Source organism: Camarhynchus parvulus, chromosome 13 (assembly GCF_901933205.1).
Source record: "Camarhynchus parvulus chromosome 13, STF_HiC, whole genome shotgun sequence".
Taxonomy (NCBI): Eukaryota; Metazoa; Chordata; class Aves; order Passeriformes; family Thraupidae; genus Camarhynchus; species Camarhynchus parvulus.
Genome location: NC_044583.1, coordinates 15,974,595 through 15,990,760, shown reverse-complemented (window position 1 = coordinate 15,990,760; position 16,166 = coordinate 15,974,595). Strand labels below are relative to the sequence as shown.

General features: G+C 50.0%; 1 protein-coding gene across 1 annotated transcript; it reads right to left on the bottom strand.

Annotated features, from left to right (window-relative positions):
- Positions 1–4,524: 4,524 nt before the first annotated feature.
- On the bottom strand, positions 4,525–15,924 carry STC2 (stanniocalcin 2). The gene is made up of 4 exons (XM_030957754.1): positions 15,748–15,924; positions 13,420–13,562; positions 10,769–10,980; positions 4,525–7,301 (listed from the first exon to the last, which is right to left on the bottom strand). Exons 1-4 carry the CDS (start codon positions 15,911–15,913, stop codon positions 6,914–6,916), a joined length of 909 nt encoding a protein of 302 aa, XP_030813614.1. The 5' UTR covers positions 15,914–15,924; the 3' UTR covers positions 4,525–6,913.
- Between the last annotated feature and the right edge of the window lie 242 nt (positions 15,925–16,166).

The following is a 16,166-nucleotide window of genomic DNA, read 5'->3' as shown; positions in this document are numbered from 1 at the left end:
GGCTTGCTGACAGCCAGGAGCTACTGCAATCATAAATAATAATAATATTTTACAGAAGGCTTCAAGCATGTGCACTGCATCCCTCTGCAAACTGATTTTGTAGTGACTTGGTTTCATGTCAGTTTAGCAAAATGCTGAATGTGCATAGTTCCTCTTCATTTTATCTTAAAATAGGACATCTAAATAAGGAGCTCTGTAGGCCTTTCCCAGTCTCTCCTGGCTGTCAGCTTTCACTGAGCTTCCCCACACCTCCCACTGCATTTTTCTCCAGGGTAGGAAGAGACTCTGCAATGTAAGTGGGATTATTCATGGGTGACAAATGTAGCCCGGTGTGACTGTGGGATATAGAAAAGCAGCTACAAACTGCAGAAAATTTGAGAAATGGAACTGGGGCTTCTAGCAGGGATTTCGTGCCATAATGGCTCAGCTAGCAGAGGGCTGATCCTGTGCTGGGTTACAATGCAGCCTGGTTTTAGCTTTTCCATGAGCTGCTGTTTCCAATGGCACTGGGGAAGCTGGTGCTGCCTGTGCCACGGGAACACTCTGCTCCTGCACTGTGTCAGCCAAGGCAGCCCTGGTTTCAGCCCTGCTGAGGTTCCTCTTGCAGAACAACATCAGATCTGGTGGCTGTGGTGTCACCAGAGCCACTGAGATGCATGGCAGCATACCCAGCACTGCCCCTGGCGCACTTCCTTCCAGCAGAATTCCTTAAAACAGCCTCCATCTACACGGAGAACCTCGCAGCAGACTCTCCAAAGAAAGCTTCTTACTTGAAAAGAATTTCTAAATCAACTCCAAGCCACGTTTTTATAGGGGAGGATGGTATTTGCAGAAAAGGTTAAGGCTGTAACAGGCAGTATTCTTGGAGATAGGAATTCTCAGCCCCTGCAGCTTCCCATAATTTGACATGTCTCTAACCCTTGAGTCCCCATTTCACATTCCCAATCAGGAAAGACACCGGGTTATCATTCCAAACCGGCTGGGAGGTTCTTCCCTTACAGAAAACTTACAGCAACAAAAAAGGTGAGGATTTCATTAATTACAAGGTTCTGCTTAGCCCCAGCCCCGTGCCAGGACCTCTTGGTGCTGGTGCTGCAGGAAGGACCTGGGAAAGGCTTCGAGAGGCACCGGAGGAACTCCGGCACCCCCTGGCATCCCCTCTCCAAAATCCCCTTCTGGCTGCTCACAGGGCAGCTGCCCACCCTGGCCCAGGCTTCGCTCAAGGCTGGAGATGTGCTGAACTCGTCCCTGGGGGAACAGGCAGGCAAATTTGTGCCTGGAGCAGGTGTGAGAGAAGCCTTTCCTGCGAGAGTCTCCGAGGGGAGCATGGAAACACGAACAGAACTAGCAGTGAAAACTGAGTGGGATTTGTGTTTCTGGTGAGATGTCAGGAAATAGCTTTAAAAATGCTCTGCTGAGAGGCTTCCCAGCAAGCTTTTAACCATTCCCTCACCTGGGAAGATGGCTGGGATGGATTCCTCAGGCGTGACGCAGCACGGAGCTGCTCTGGAGCTGCCTGGGCTCTCCTGGCATCTCCAGGCAGAGCAGGAGAGGGAAGGGCAGCACCTGGGAACCTGGGAAGAGCAGGCAGGAGCGCTGGCAGCAGCTCTGACTCAGCTCACCGTGTGGGCTGACATATGTAAATTGCCATATACATTTGTAAATGTTTTGGTATGCCTGAGCAAGCCAATATCTGGAATTAATTTTGTTCTTTTGGGAGGCAAGACAGGGGAGCCCGTAAAGAGGAGAAGTCCAAATGGATCACAAGTTTGAGTACTGGGGGGGGTTTGTTCAGCTGGCTGTGGATGTGCATTTGCAGTTTGAATTTTCTGGACTTGGTTTTCCTCACCTCACTTGTAAAGGGACTCGGAACAAATTGAACTAAGATCACTCCAGCCTCGAAGCAGACTTGTAGCTGGTATTAAACATATTTTAGTGGGTTGTGCAATGCAGAATCCTTGCTCTGCAGTCTGTTTTAGTGTTTCTTTTTCTCCCTGCGCTTCTGCACTTTTTAATGTCAGCACTCTGATACTGACTGTGCTATTTTGTGAGACGTGATGCCCTGAGGGGAGTTGGGGGTCGTTTCTCCATCACTGATGTTTGCCACTTTGGGGAGCAGGATGCAGGCTCACCATTTTTCATGCTAGGAGATGAAAAATAACTTTTTTTTGGTCGAAATTGTGGGGAGGAGGCAGAATGCAGCTACCTCAGCTGCATCACAGCCATAGTAAGGAGCAGCTCCTGCAGACAAAAAATGCACTGGGATGGTGAATGCCAGTGAAGGGTCCAGCACAAGCTATTCCTTGGCTGCAGGCTGGTCTGAGCTCACGTCCCACCAAACTCTGTGACAGCTCTGCTGGCAGGGTGCACTCTCCCGTTGGTGTTTGACAGTCCATGACAGGATTATAAAGAGCTGCTGCACCTACAGGCAAAGAAATGCTACAGGTCCTACATTGCTGCAAATCACATTTAGGCTTGCGAAGCCCATCTCATCCAAAGGCTTCAACTGGATTAGTTATTTTTAAACCCCACAGAAGGAGTGTTAAAAATGTGCTTTTTCATGCAAGCAGCCTTAAAAAAAAAAAAAAAAAAAAAAACGTGCTTTATGTTCTGAGGTGCTTTCTCATAATTTCCCCATCCCTTTGCTGCCTACACCCCGACACGGTATGAAAATTACTTTGGAGACAACACAAAGGGCTGTTTCTGCAGCTTGCTTTTTGTAAACCTTAGGATTTTGCTTTTCTCCTTTGCTGAAACTCCAGTAAGCATCTAAGATTTCAATATCTGATTTAAGAGAGAATTACAGCTCCTGTGATATCCCTGTACAGAGCCACTGGCTGGTGCTTACTGATAGGCTATTAATAGCTGTCAGTGGGGAGTGAAAATAGATGTCCTCTGGTTTTAGGGTAAAATCTTGAAGGGGTAACTGGCTGTGTGACATGAACTGAGTCTCTCATAGGTGCAGGACAAATCTTATCAGCTCTTGCAGCTTGCAGAAAGGTTTGCTGCTGTATTTGTTAATGGGTCTGGCTGGAATCCAGCACTTGGGGCTTTGGGGGCTGCCAACACCTTGGCCACAGGCAGGTGCTGTGGTCAGCCACAGATCCCCTCCCTGGCTCCTCTGGGATGCACCCAGGGATGCTGGGCTGTGCCTGAAGCCAGCCTGGCTGAGCACAGTGTGCCAGCTCCCGAGGGCTTTGGGAGCCTGGGATCACCAGGGCAGTGAGGAGAAACCCCAGGAGCTGCACCCCTGCTCCTGCCCCAACCTCAGCCTGCTGATCCAGAGCCATGGGGTGGCTGCAGTGACCCCAGTCCATGGGGAAACCTCCTCAGGGTCTGAGCTGAAGAACTGCACGAGCTTCTGCTCCCTGTTTTTCACCCTGGAGTTGATTCTGCATCTCCCTGCCTCAAACCAAGGTCCCAGATCAGCAGAGAGGTCTCCCTCTCCTGGGGAATGGCAGGAGCCTGTGCCCTGCTCTAGGGGGGGGTTGGCTCTGTCCCCATGTCCCCCTGGCACTGCCTGGCTGGGGGCACAAGCAGCCAGGTCACCTCAGCCCTCCTTGGCTGCAGCTGCTGGCTCGGCTTCAGAGGGCTTCTCCCACCCCTTATCTCACAGCAGCCGAAATCCCAGCTACACAAAACCCAGCCGCAGACTTATTCAAAACATTTATTAGTGTTTAAGGAAAATAATAGTGTGTGAAAGGTACAGAGCTTTGTCTAAAGCCATATGCATTTTCTTTATTTACAAGCTTATTTGGCTGCAAACTCTACACGAGATAAAACTAGTATGTTTTTCTCCCAGAGATTTGGAATTAAGGACAGTTTGTATTTTATTTATTTATTTCATTTTATTTTTCTCCTTTTAGTTCAGCACTGTAAGTTAAGACAGCATTTTCCAGGGTTTACTGCTATCTTTTTTCCTGTAGGCGTTTTGCTTCTCTCGCAGTATTTTCATTCCAGAACAAGGCTCATTCCAGATGCAAAGCATAAAGGAAACATTCATACCTTGGCTTTTAAGCTAAACCTCCTTCATGAACAGCAAGTTCATAAGGAATGTTAATTAAAGCATCATACAGTATCTAAATGGACTTTTTTTTTTCTCCTTTTTTTTTATATAAAGAATTAAGGCTATGTAGATGTCACAATAAAATAATCTCAGGTAAAACACACCCTATCTGTTAGATATGAAAGAAAGGTTTAACAATAAATAAATGATTTATGCTGTCAATAACATTATGGAACTGTATAAAACTATATTTACGCAGCTTTAAACATAAAAAAACCATACTAGTGGCATGAATATATACAACACAGGTCATGACATACGTTTAAATTATCATAGCCAGCAGTGTTCTTTTTTTTTAAATGGGGACACTATAATAAATAGAAATGTTAAATATTTACAATAATAGCATATGTGGAATCAGTAGATGAACACATAAAATCTTCACACACAGAGGAAAAAAAAAATGATGCCTTATACAAAAATCCCTCCCACCCACAGCTTGTCCCCCCCCTCCCCAATTTTCATTGACTAAACAAGGGGAATACACAATTTTCCCCACAGAACCAATGAATACAAATAAAACTGTATGCATGCTGAGGTGATATGTTGACTGAGACATTCAAAGATGTAGATCTCTGTTTGGTTCCCATTGATGAATCAAGACCTCTAATGACAGAGGGATCTTATTTTAGTTCAATGCAAGAACATTGGTAGCAAGTTGTTGTTTCTGGTTTGTGTTAGCTTTTTTTTTTTTTTTTTTTTTTAATTTATTTTTTGTGCTAAAATGCTTGGATTGTCTTTTTGGTTTGAGCTTGTTCTTCGTGGTGGTTCTGTGCCACCAAGGGGGAGAGGACACTTGCAGGAAACCCACGGAGGCACGTGCCAGAAACCTTCTTAGGGCACCACCAGCAGGATTTTGGAGCAGAGGAGGTGGCCAAGAGGGTCAGGCCCAATCCAGGGTGCTCTGTGGGGCAGCCTGGGTGCCCCAGGGGTGGCTGAGCTGTCACCAGCCCCACGGAGCAGATGCCACACTCACTGCACCATCACCGTGGTCTTTGCTGCTACAGCACCTGGCCTGATCCCAGCTCTTCCCACCGAAACCAAATGAAAATTTCATCACAGAACTTTGCTAAAATCGGGCAGGATCGAGGCCAGGTCTCTAAGCAAAGACCTGGTGATCACAGAGACACCTTTTCAACTCAACTGTCCCCTCTTGCCTCCTACGTGGTCGCTATTTAAAGCGGTGCCTCCAAGTTCTGCGGGTGGATCCCTGCATTAAACCCTGAATGTAGCTATTAGGAGCCGTGCTCACTTAGCAGGAACTGAAATCCGAGTTGGAAATTGTAGCCAAATTCCAACACCCTCCTCTCCTGTTTATGCAGCTCCTTCCCACCATGCAGCAAGACGTACGTTAGTTCATGGGTACGTTCTGTCTCTGCTGAACTGCCTTCCTGCCCCCACAGCTTTCCTCCCCAACTTTCCAAACGAGAAGGCTCCAATCCCCAGTGTGATTCCCACTTTCTAAGAAAACCTCCCTTTTTCCTCTAGAGGAAGCTGAGAGCTCACCCTCCTGTCCCTGTGGGTGCTGCAGCCTCCACTTCCAGTACAATATCTGGGAATATAGGATTGCAGAGCTGCAACCTGAGAATAACAATTGCATAGGGGGTAGGAGAGATATGGCCAAACACCTCATTCACACTTGAAACTGCTTAAAGACAATAAGCTCTTGACACTCTTCACCTTTACTAACTCGCTCTGTGGAGATTGGCTGTCGTTACCTGCACAAGAATTACAAAACCCAAGTCAATCCCCTCTCCTTGTCTTTGGCATTTGGATAAACCAAGCTATAGGCAGGTCAGAGTGGGGCTCCACATCCCAGCCAACCACACCACACTGCTAAGGAGAGGCAGGCTTCTGATGGGCCTTCAATGCAGCCCTGATAAGAACTAAATATATGGGGATTTATAGGGTCCTTTGCTGTCTGAGCCCACACCTGCCCCTTTAGGCTTGGGCTGTAAGGGTGGAAGACCTGTATCACTGAGGGGGCAGATGGAAGCAGAGAATACGCACAGGGCTTTCAGAGGTCCATGAGAATGCTTTTGGGGGTCCTCCACACCCTGTGCAAGTCTTAACAGTCACGTTGCCTTGTCTGGAAGCTGATTACTTGCCTTTGAAGTGACTGGGTATGGTTCTGTGATCAGCAAGTGTCAAGTTATGCAGTTGTTAAAAACTAACAGGGGGCACTTAAAACCAGGCAGCGTCGCCCAGGTGGGAACAATGGCTCAGAAGTTACTTCAGAGAAAGTGGTGGAGCTCCAGACCACACGGTTCCTGTGCCAGACACGGGGCAGCTCCTTCATTAGAGAGCTTCACACAGAGAGCTCTGAGCTCTGGCATTCCCAGCCACAGGCAGAAACCAAATCCCCCTGGAATTCAGCCATCTGCTGTGAGGCTGTGCCCTGAACCTTTGGAGGTGCTAAGCCACAAGCAGCCACATGCAGCCTGGCAGAGCCTGCTTGGAACCTTCTCCCCTGCCAAGGAGACCAAAGGGGAAAAAAAACCCAAAAGAAAAAAAAAAAAAAACAACCAAAAACCCCAAAACCAAACCCAACCCAACAAGATCCTAAATTTCAGATGATGTCCATTTCATAGAAAAAAAAAAAAAAAGGGGGAAAGAATTTAGCTGGAGACATTTTGCCACCCGAGCGCCGAGTTTGCTGGATCAATAACCCATTGCCACTGCTCTCCCTTTGCTACTATATACACACTGATGCCGAGGTCCATAGATATCTTGCAATGCCCTGTGCTTGACCTCTGAATGGGAAATGCTTTGGAATGTCCATAGACAGGAGGATGGAACTCAAGGGAGGAGGTTTCGGGGAGGGGAAGGGGGAGCTGGTGCCTCTTTTCACCTCCGGATGTCGGAGAAGTCGGACAGTTCGTCTGCCCGGTCCAGGATGCCGTGGGCCCCTTTGGGAGCGTGGCCCCCAGCTTTGACCCGGGCGTTGGAGTGGCCCTTGGTACCTCTCTCTGCCTTGGCTGCTCGTGGGCTCTCCCTGTGCTCGGGGTCAGCGTGGGCCACCATGTCCCCACGGCCAGCAGCGGCCCTGCTGCCTTCCCCCACCTTCCTGTCGGCTCCCAGGACGGCGTCCCCGTGCGCGGCCGAGGTGCAGAAGCTCAGGATGGAGCAGAGGCTTCCCCAGTTCTGTTCACACTGGGCCTGGACGCTCCTCGTTATTGCCTTTTTCACCTCCTCGCCGCAGGTGAGCAGGATGTTCACTAGGTCAACGTAAGGCCTGGAGGGAAAGGGGAGCAGCGAGAGAAAAGTTACAAATCCACCCCAGGGAATCAGTGAAGAATCTGCCTCACCCTCCCTGGGCACAGCAAATCCGGTGGTGTGAGTCCCTGGCACCCCCTGACTCAGCAGCAATTCTGCTCACGTTAATTATGGAAAATCCCATATTCTAATCAGGCATTTTGCTGCAGGAAATGCACGGTGGCATCCTGTCAAAGCCTCTCCGGATTGATCTTGCTTGCTCTCCCCCTGGAGATACTCTGGGAGAACTGGAATGTTCAGCAGAGAACAGATGAGCTCTTGCTTGGCAAGTGGAAGAACTGTCTCACACTTTCTGCCTCCATCTCTTTCCATACCCTCCCATCTTTGTCACTCAGGACACCAGGCAAAGGACACTTGCTCCTGCCCAGAGCCTTCAGCTTCACCAAGCAGGCTCTGCCTCTGGGTGAATGGCAGCTACAGAGCATTCACCAGCCCCCAGTCTGCAAGAGGGAGGCATTTTCTCACTCAGCTAGAGAGTCTCTGGCTTTCCTCATCATCTCTGGAGCACTGGGTGCTGATCTCCATCACAGACAAGATCCTATCTGGACCCAGGATCTGCCTGAACAGAGCTCAGACAAATGGAATCCACTTTGGTGGCACTTTTTCCTTCCCACACCAAGTTTTATTTCTTCATTTCCTTACAGAGCTTTCAGTATCCACCTTCTCCCAGCCAAACAAGGCCTTAAAACATGCCCTGGCTGAATCCCCCCCGTGCTTCTCACCCACCCCAGAGTGTCCCCAAGGCACCAGGAGCTCGAGAACGGCACTTGGGCTTCTCAGCCACAGGTCACCGAGTGCAGCAATTTTAAAATACTTGTGGTCACAAGTTTTGTGGGTCAATATTGATGTTGTCTATTGACACAACTGCTCAGCTCCTTGCAGGCCCAGAAGGACGTGCTTAAAAATCTTCCATGGCAGGAACCAGCCACAGCACAAGGGGAAAGCTGCCCGGGGTCAGCAGTCGTGGCTGTGTGGGGTGGGTGGTGGGGCTGCCCCTCCTGGGCACCCCTTCCACCAGCTCTGCTGCCTGTGGACAAATCTGAATCTCTTCTCATTTATTTAAGACAGGAGAGATGAGGAAAACCAACAGATTATGCTCAATGTCTAACTTTACCAACCGCTTAAACTCATTTTGAATCGCTAATCTCGGAGAGCCACCTATTCCCCCTATCTCAAAATATTTCCCATGGTTGGATTGTTCCTACTGCTCAAAAAAAAAAAAAAAAGTTACTTGGAATGCAGCAGGGACCAATCTGCCAAGGCCTGTCACCACTTCCACCATAGCAAATCAGCCTGACCCCCACAGCTGACTCAGGAGGAGGCTTCGCTGCCCGACCGCGTTCCGAACACTCATCGGGAGAGAACAGCCAGAGCAAAACACAGAGCAAGCCTGAGAGCTGCCACTTGCTTCTCTGCTCTCAGGTTTTTGTTTTAAATGTAAAGCAGGAGATAAGAGAGAGCTGAGCACGTTGCATACAAAGTGATCCAGCAAAAGGACATAAACCTCCGTCCCTCCCAAGAAACGAGTTCTTGAAATTGGGCATAACCTTTGCAGAAATCTTTGTAAGAAAAAAGGTCGCTGGTATGACTAAAAAGTGGCTCAGCTGCCAAATATTTCAGGTATTCAGAGCCTGCCAGAGCCCTGTGGATTAGTACTGGCCCATTTCTCCTTGCCTGTTTTACTTTCTGCATTTCAGCCGGCCTGACCAGAGTACCTGAACTGAGCACAAGACTGCAAGTCAGCAGACGTGATTTTATTTCCAGCTCCGCCACACTTGCCTATTGATCTCGAACAAGTTCCTTAGTTCAAGAGCTTCAGAGATGGCCTCTAAATTTAGGGGAGGGGAGGAGGCTGGCTGGTTCTATTTGGGGAGTCCCGCATAGGAGAGCCGAGCTCCCACTCCGGGAGATGCTGGAGTGTAGGAAGCGCTAAATGAGATCATGCAAATTATAGGTGTTCAGCTGAATGACCCTCTCTTCTCAAACCAACAACCCCCCAGCTCAGCTCCCCAGAAATAAGCAGCTGCCTCTGAGCATTCCTGCTTGAGCCTGTTCATAAAATAAGGATAACTCACTCCTCCTCGGACAGGCTCTTGGCTCGCACGGTTCTTTTCATCCCCAAATGATGGGGGGGTTAATTGGTGCCAAGTACCCAATTTATAGCTGCTGACACAGCCCAGGCAGTGCCCAGAGAGGTGCTGCTGGGCAGGATGGAGCCCTGCTGCCCTTCTCCCTCAGCCAGCAGGATGCTGCTCATGGCCCGGGGCACAGCAGCTCTGCCCCCAGCCATGCCTTTGATCCCAGCCCCAGGAATGTCCAGGGAAAGGGCTTTGCTTTCAGGCCACCATGTCCAGCTGGAACAAACCACAGCACAGGATTTATGGGAGTAAATTGGCACTGAAGCATTTCTCTGCAACTGCAGCTGAAGTATTAGTGGGGGGTGGTTTGCAGCACTAAGGGAATCAGAGCTCCTTTGGGCCATGAGGAACATAAAATGCAAGGCTAAAATTCCCCCAAAGAAGTGATTCTGCAAAAAAAAAAAAAAAATTGTCTCCTGTGACTGCTGGGATTTGAGTTTCTGTGCTAATATCAAGGCACAGAGGTGTGGTAGGAAGATGCTCTAAGGTTAAGCCTGATGCCAGGCTGTGGCTCAGCCTTCTTGTTGCAGGAGTGAGATGTTCACCTGCAAGAAAAACAGGCTCAGATTTTTGCATTTGTGCACAAAGAGTCAGTACAAACAGCTTGTGCTTGGTTTGTTGCTGTCATGTAGCAGCTTTGATCAATTCCAAGTAGGATTTGTGCCTGCCATTCCTCGGAGGACAGCTGTGCTCCCAGTCAGAGGAATGAAGTCCTCAAAAATCTGACTTGTGCCTTCATTTTTGTACAACCCCATGTTTTATTAAAAAGCATCTGAGATTAATAAAGAATAAGATGAATGGGAGATTACCTGGGGGACTGCAGCTCTTTCAGGGACAATTAACTACAAGACATTTCAAAGTATGTATTTAAAGAAGAAATTATCATCTTGCTGACAACTTTGCATAAACCTTCCTTCCCCTTCTCTAGTTGTCACCTCTAACAGGATACTGAGGTCAAAACGATGCCTTTGAGCTCAGAAAACAAAAAAAGCATTGTGAGATGCCTCTGGAAATGGCAGACACCCATGGTGTACTTGCCAGAGCACCAAGGGGACTGGCACATCCAACTCCCAACTCATTTCACCTCCTTGCACAGCCACATCTCACCCCTGGTACACAAACCTCAAGGGGCCCTGCAAAGAGAGCTCTACCTTGGTGCTGTACATGGGAAAACGAGAGGTGCTTAAGGCCAGAAGGAGGTGAACCAGCTCTTGGGCAGATGCACAGCCCACTGGCACTCCTGGAAGGAGCTCCCACGCTCTGACTGCACCAGCACAGAGGCACTTACTCATGCTGCAGCAGGTCTTTGAAGTGAATCATCTCCACAATGACCTGGACGTTCTCCTTGGCAGCAGAGCAGAGGTCATGCTTCAGGTAGCACTCCCGCTGTAACTGGAACACCATCTCTTTAATGGCAGGGCACTTACGGCTGATGCAGCTGAATTTATGCCTCAAGGCATGAGCCTTACACTTCAGAGCGTCTTTAATGAAGGATTTTCCCTGAGAAGGAAAGAAATGGAGTAGGTCTGTATTTTTGTCCATTAAGCACAGCAGCTGATTTATGCCCAGCCAGCTGCTTCTCTGCAGGACAATGTCAAGGGTTATTACAGAGCTAAGGATATCACTTCATGGCTTTCCCCTTCTTCTCTGTTTCTCTGCCCTTAAAGACCCTGCCAAGTTCCCCAGCTTTGCTATCCCAGTGGATCTGAAACACCCAGGGCTTCCTCACTGCTACTCTGAGCTTTCCTCTGCCCCAACAGCTGAATGCCCAATGAGGGAAAGAGCAAAAGCAAGCACCTTGAAGTAATTCAGTGCTGGAGTTACTGGATTAGTTTGCTTCCAGGGTGGCATAACAACAGGTTCCCACAAAGGAGAGGGCATCCTGCCATGGCTGAGCTCCTCAGGACCACAAGCAGATACCATTCAGTAACTGCAGGGCTTTTTTATAATTTTAAAATTATTTTACAAACTCAGAAACACTTATGGATGATCTATATGCACCTGCCCTATTCCCCAGCTATCAGTATTTTCTACCTCAGAGAGGGACTCAAATCAGCACTAATAACAATAATCATCATAATCCTACAGTGTCTTCATGCCTGTTGCAAGAAATTCTAAGTGAGATTGAGAAAATCACACCAAGAAGCTAAAAAATAAGGTGGAGGAAAGCTGCTTTAGCAGCATCTCTTTAACCACTGTGACTCCTTCACTCAGTTGCTCGGTGGGCATCAGACCTACCCCTTCCTTTCCTCTTTTATTGGACCCTGCAGCTACAGCTCTGCTCAGACTCCCTGTGCTTTGCTGAGAACAGGCCCATGGAAGGCAATGCCTCCACTTCTTCATCAGCCTCAGATTCTTTATGCAGGTGCTCCATGAAGACCAAAGCCTTGCTCCCCTTTATCCCAAGAGTGCCACTGCCCCAACTCCACTGACACTAAGTAAGATTCACCCAGAACTGCAAGCAGATGTTGTCCCCAAATTGTTTCAAGGCAGAAATGTTTCTTGCTCATCAAAGAGCTGCTTCACCCCTTTCTGTTTCCCAAACCAAAGGCACTCCCTTGCCCTTCCCTCTAGGAACAAACACACACAGCACAGTAGGCAAATAGGGGTGAAAAAGAGAATTCTTATATAAACCCAAACTGACATCAGTTCTCAGGTTTCAGAGCAGAGAAGAAAATGGCCAGTGTTAGTCTTGTCATTTAATGCAGCTTGAAATAACTGGGGATGGTACAGACAGGAGCTGTGAAAAGCCATGTCATAGAAGAGGCTAAGGTCACCTTCATGTTAAATAAAGCTCCAGGGGTTTAACGCTCCTGCTCTGCACTGGGGACAGGCTGGATGTGAGACAGTGTGTGTTTGATGAGCAGTACCTGGGGATCTGGCATCAATGGCTGCTCTCAGCCTCCACAGGCACCATTCCCTGCCTTCCCAACTTTCCTTCCCTACTCCTTTGGTCAGCTCTGTCCACTGACAGAAACATTGTGCAAAAATAAATGAGTGTTTTCTGGAAGCCACTTGGAAATTAAGTTGAAGGTTTCCAGATACCCACAAAAGCAGCAATTCCCATTTTAATGAGTAGCCATGCCCTTCGTACATCCTTGAGCATTTGAACCTAAAACTCCAGCACTCCAAAAAAGTGCTCCCTGCTGGGTGGTCCCAGCACCCCTCATGGGACAGGCTGGATCCTGAGGAGAGCTCTACTTTGTGCCACACTTTTAGCAGTGCCATGGAGCTGGTGCTTTTAGTCAAGTTATTCTGGAAGCTGCCTGGTCAGGCCAAATGCCGCTGGCCTGTCGGAATGTTCCCTTCCCTCCACTCTGAAATGGGAGAGGAGGTTTACAAGACATAATAACAGGATGGCTCCAATGATGCATAAATGGTCTGGGGAGAAAATGAAGGAGACCAACTTAATGCCACATACCATGGAAGTAACGTATTTTAACGTCAGTGCTCGAACCCAAGGCTTGCTTGGGTACAGCAGCTTCGGGAGGTCGCCTGGGCTGGCTGTGTGCAAGTCTTGAGGGCCAACTGCCCATTGGGAAATACTGAGATAATTCTAAATTAATTGGGAGTCCAGGTTAGACCTCATAGTCAGCTTTAAACAAACATGGTGTACAGGCTTAAGCCGGCAAGGTTTCTTAAACCCATGTTTGGCTCCATGAAGGGTTCTGCTGGAGTTATCCTGGGTACAGGAGGTGGAAGGGATCCAGGCAGCTGCAGCTACAGCCACCCTGCCTCCTAGGACAGGTTGCTGCTTTATTACTGTCCTGAGGTCCTGATTCTGGACCTTTCAGCCAAAATATTCCTAGTGAATTAGTGAATCACGGCAAGTAGACCGGCTCTGGGAATTTTTTGGTGCAAAGATGAGTTAAGGAGCTGCAGTGCATGCCAAGTGTGTGTTAGAAGCAAGCAGACAGGTAGGACATCTCCCCGTGTTACCTGGGCATCGAATTTTCCAGCGTTGTGCAGGAATGTCATGCAGATCTCGTGTAAGCCTCGGATCTCGCAAGAATTGTTCTCAAAGCATTCAAACACGCCACATCCCACATCGCCAGCATTGACCAGGCAGTGCTGGATTTCAGCTAAAACGAGTATTGGTTAGAGTTAATTTGGAGAACTCTTCACAGGAACTGGTGGTGGGTAGAGAGACAAGAGTTGTTTTGCTACCAACATCAGTTCTGAGAGAAAAATGCGTGACAATGGTTAATCGTGCCCGTTTTTCGCAGGAATTAGGCCAAAACTTGGGTGTATTACGTTATGAAAGTGATATCCAAGAAGCAAATGCCAAATCCACTATGCTTACGTCAAACTATTTCACTTGAGAACTGTCTCATGCTCTTGAATTCCTCAGGAGCAAAGGACAGGCGTGTTTTTTGCTCTCTGGCTTGTGCAAAGCCCCCCCAGCAAATTTAAGTGCCAAAATGAGAAGCCCAGGACCCAGCCAGCCAAAATTTTTCATTTTTGGTACTTTGAGCAAGTTTCTGGTCATTTAGCACAAGGTTTTTTACAGACCACTGGGTTTTGCCTGTCAGGATGTCTCTCAAGTTAATGGCAAAACTCCCACTGATAGGTAAAGTCCTTTACACCAGGAGTTGTATAAAAATGCAACTGTGTGCTCAGCTGTGCAGAAATCAATAGAAAATACTTATATTTCTATATGTAGTACATAAAATAGATGTACTGGAGCTAGAGTTACATATTTAAAAGTGCAGAGTTTATTCTGCACTTTCAGGTGTTATGTAATACTGCAAAAAATGCTGTCTAATACTCACTTTCAAAAAAAAAAAAAACAAAAAAAAAAACCAAAAAACCCAAAAAAAACCCAAAACCAAACCAACCCCACCAACCCAAAAATCTAATTCTTAACATGACAGCTTCTGGTCCTTTAAAAAAATGGATGTAGTAGTACTGCCAGAGGGGAAGGTGGTTGCTCAAAAAGCCTGGGGATAAAGTTAAACAGGAGCAGCTTTTAGACCAGAACTGAGGATGCTAAGAATTCCCGTACTCTGTGCCCTGTGGTACCTTTAATTAAAGTTCGCCCTTGGGAGCCAGCCTAATCCCCCTGGAACCGCAGCGTGTTTCAGCCATCCCCAGCCTCCCCCTCTGCCATGCGGTCCATTTGCAAGTCTTTACAGCAACTTTCGGTCTAATTTCCACCCGCTGCAAGGCAGAGCGAGGAGCCGCGGATGGAAACGCGGAGCCTGCCGGAGTTCTCACGGCCCCCCCGCCACCCGCTCAAACCCAAATCACAGCCGCCGCACTTCGTTTTGCTTTTCCCCCCCTACCTTTCATTTTTTCCCCTCTTCTACCTGCCCTGAAGTGCATCTGGGGGTGGCACAGGGGTGGGATGCAGGGTTGTCTGAGGCACCGAGGGAAAGCTGGGGGGGAAGGGGCACTGGAGCCCTTTGTGGAGCGCTGCGGAGCGCGGAGCCGGGCGCGCTCGGGGCCGGGAGCGCGGCTCCGGTGCTTGTGTTGGCATCCGGATGCAAACCCTTCGCCGGATCACATGTCCTGGCTCCAGCGTGCTGAGAACTGCACAGTGCCGTGATTCACATGTGGCAGTCCCTAATGGGCATTCGTGCATTCCTGCTCGTGTGTGTTTAAACACGTCTCGCAGCACGGAGAGTGTTAAAAAAAAAAAAAAAGAAAAAAAAAAAAAAAAAGGGGGGGGAAAGGGGGGGGGGGGAAAAGGGAGGGGGGGCGGGATGAAGGAGGGGGGGAAGGGAAGCGTCTGGATCCCGCGCTCTCTCTTTGCACGGCTGGGAAGCGATCCAGCCAAGTGCACGCCCCAACTCTCTCTTCCTAGGCAGATAATGCCCGGGGGAGGGAGCGCGGGGGGCGGGAGAGGAGGAGAGAAACCCCCGGCCCGTTGCAACGTTGCCCGGCTCCCTCCGGAGGAGGCAGAGCCCCGCTCATCCCCGGACCCGCCCGGCTGCCCCCGGCCCTCCACCCGCTTCCCAACGCTGCGCCGAGAAACTTTCTCCTCGCCGGGCTCGCAGCATCTCCGCGGGGCTCCGGCCGCGCTGCGAGCCGGGCGCGGGGCCGCGGCTGGGCACGGGCAACACGTGCTTGGCAGAGCCGGGCTTTAAAGGTAATTAGGAGCGAGCTCCGATTTCCTGCGATGATTTACGCCTGACAGTCGGACAGCGAAATAAAACGCCTGTCATAACTCGACGCGGCTGCAGCGGCAGCAGCCGAAGCAGCAGCAGCAGCAGCAGCGAGGGGAGGGGGACACACAGAGGCCAGCCCGGTGCCCCCCCGCCGTACCTGTGTTCTGCAGGGACAGGCGCCCCTTCTGCTGCGGGGTCCTGTCCTGCGGCCCCTCCGGCGGGTGCGTGGCCTCAGTGCCCGCGGCCGCCCGGGCGCTGGCCAGCAGCAGGGCCAGCAGCAGCGCCGGGGCCAGCAGCAGCTTTCCGCCGAGCTCCGCGCACATGGTCGCGCCTTCCCCCCCGCCGCCGCCGCCGCCGCCGCCGCCGCCGCCGCGTCCTCCCCGCGGGGTGCCGCACCCGGGCCCAGCGCGCTGCTCGCCGCGGCCCCGCGAACCGCATGTGCCCGGCGCGGCGGCGAGCGCGGAGTGGCGGCGGCGGCGCCGGAGGGAGCCTCAAATATCCCCGCCGAGCCCCGGTGTCACTCGCATGAGGGAGCCGAGCAGGTGTCGCTCCGCGCCGCGGCCAATGGCAGCCGCC

Excerpts from the sequence above, each read along its gene's own strand:
- STC2 (XM_030957754.1), bottom strand. The coding sequence starts at position 15,913 with ATGTGCGCGGAGCTCGGCGGAAAGCTGCTGCTGGCCCCGGCGCTGCTG. Across the intron at positions 13,563-15,747 it reads CCTGTCCCTGCAGAACACAG|CTGAAATCCAGCACTGCCTG; the intron begins GTACGGCGGGGG and ends TACTCGTTTTAG. Across the intron at positions 10,981-13,419 it reads CTGGAAAATTCGATGCCCAG|GGAAAATCCTTCATTAAAGA; the intron begins GTAACACGGGGA and ends TTTCCTTCTCAG.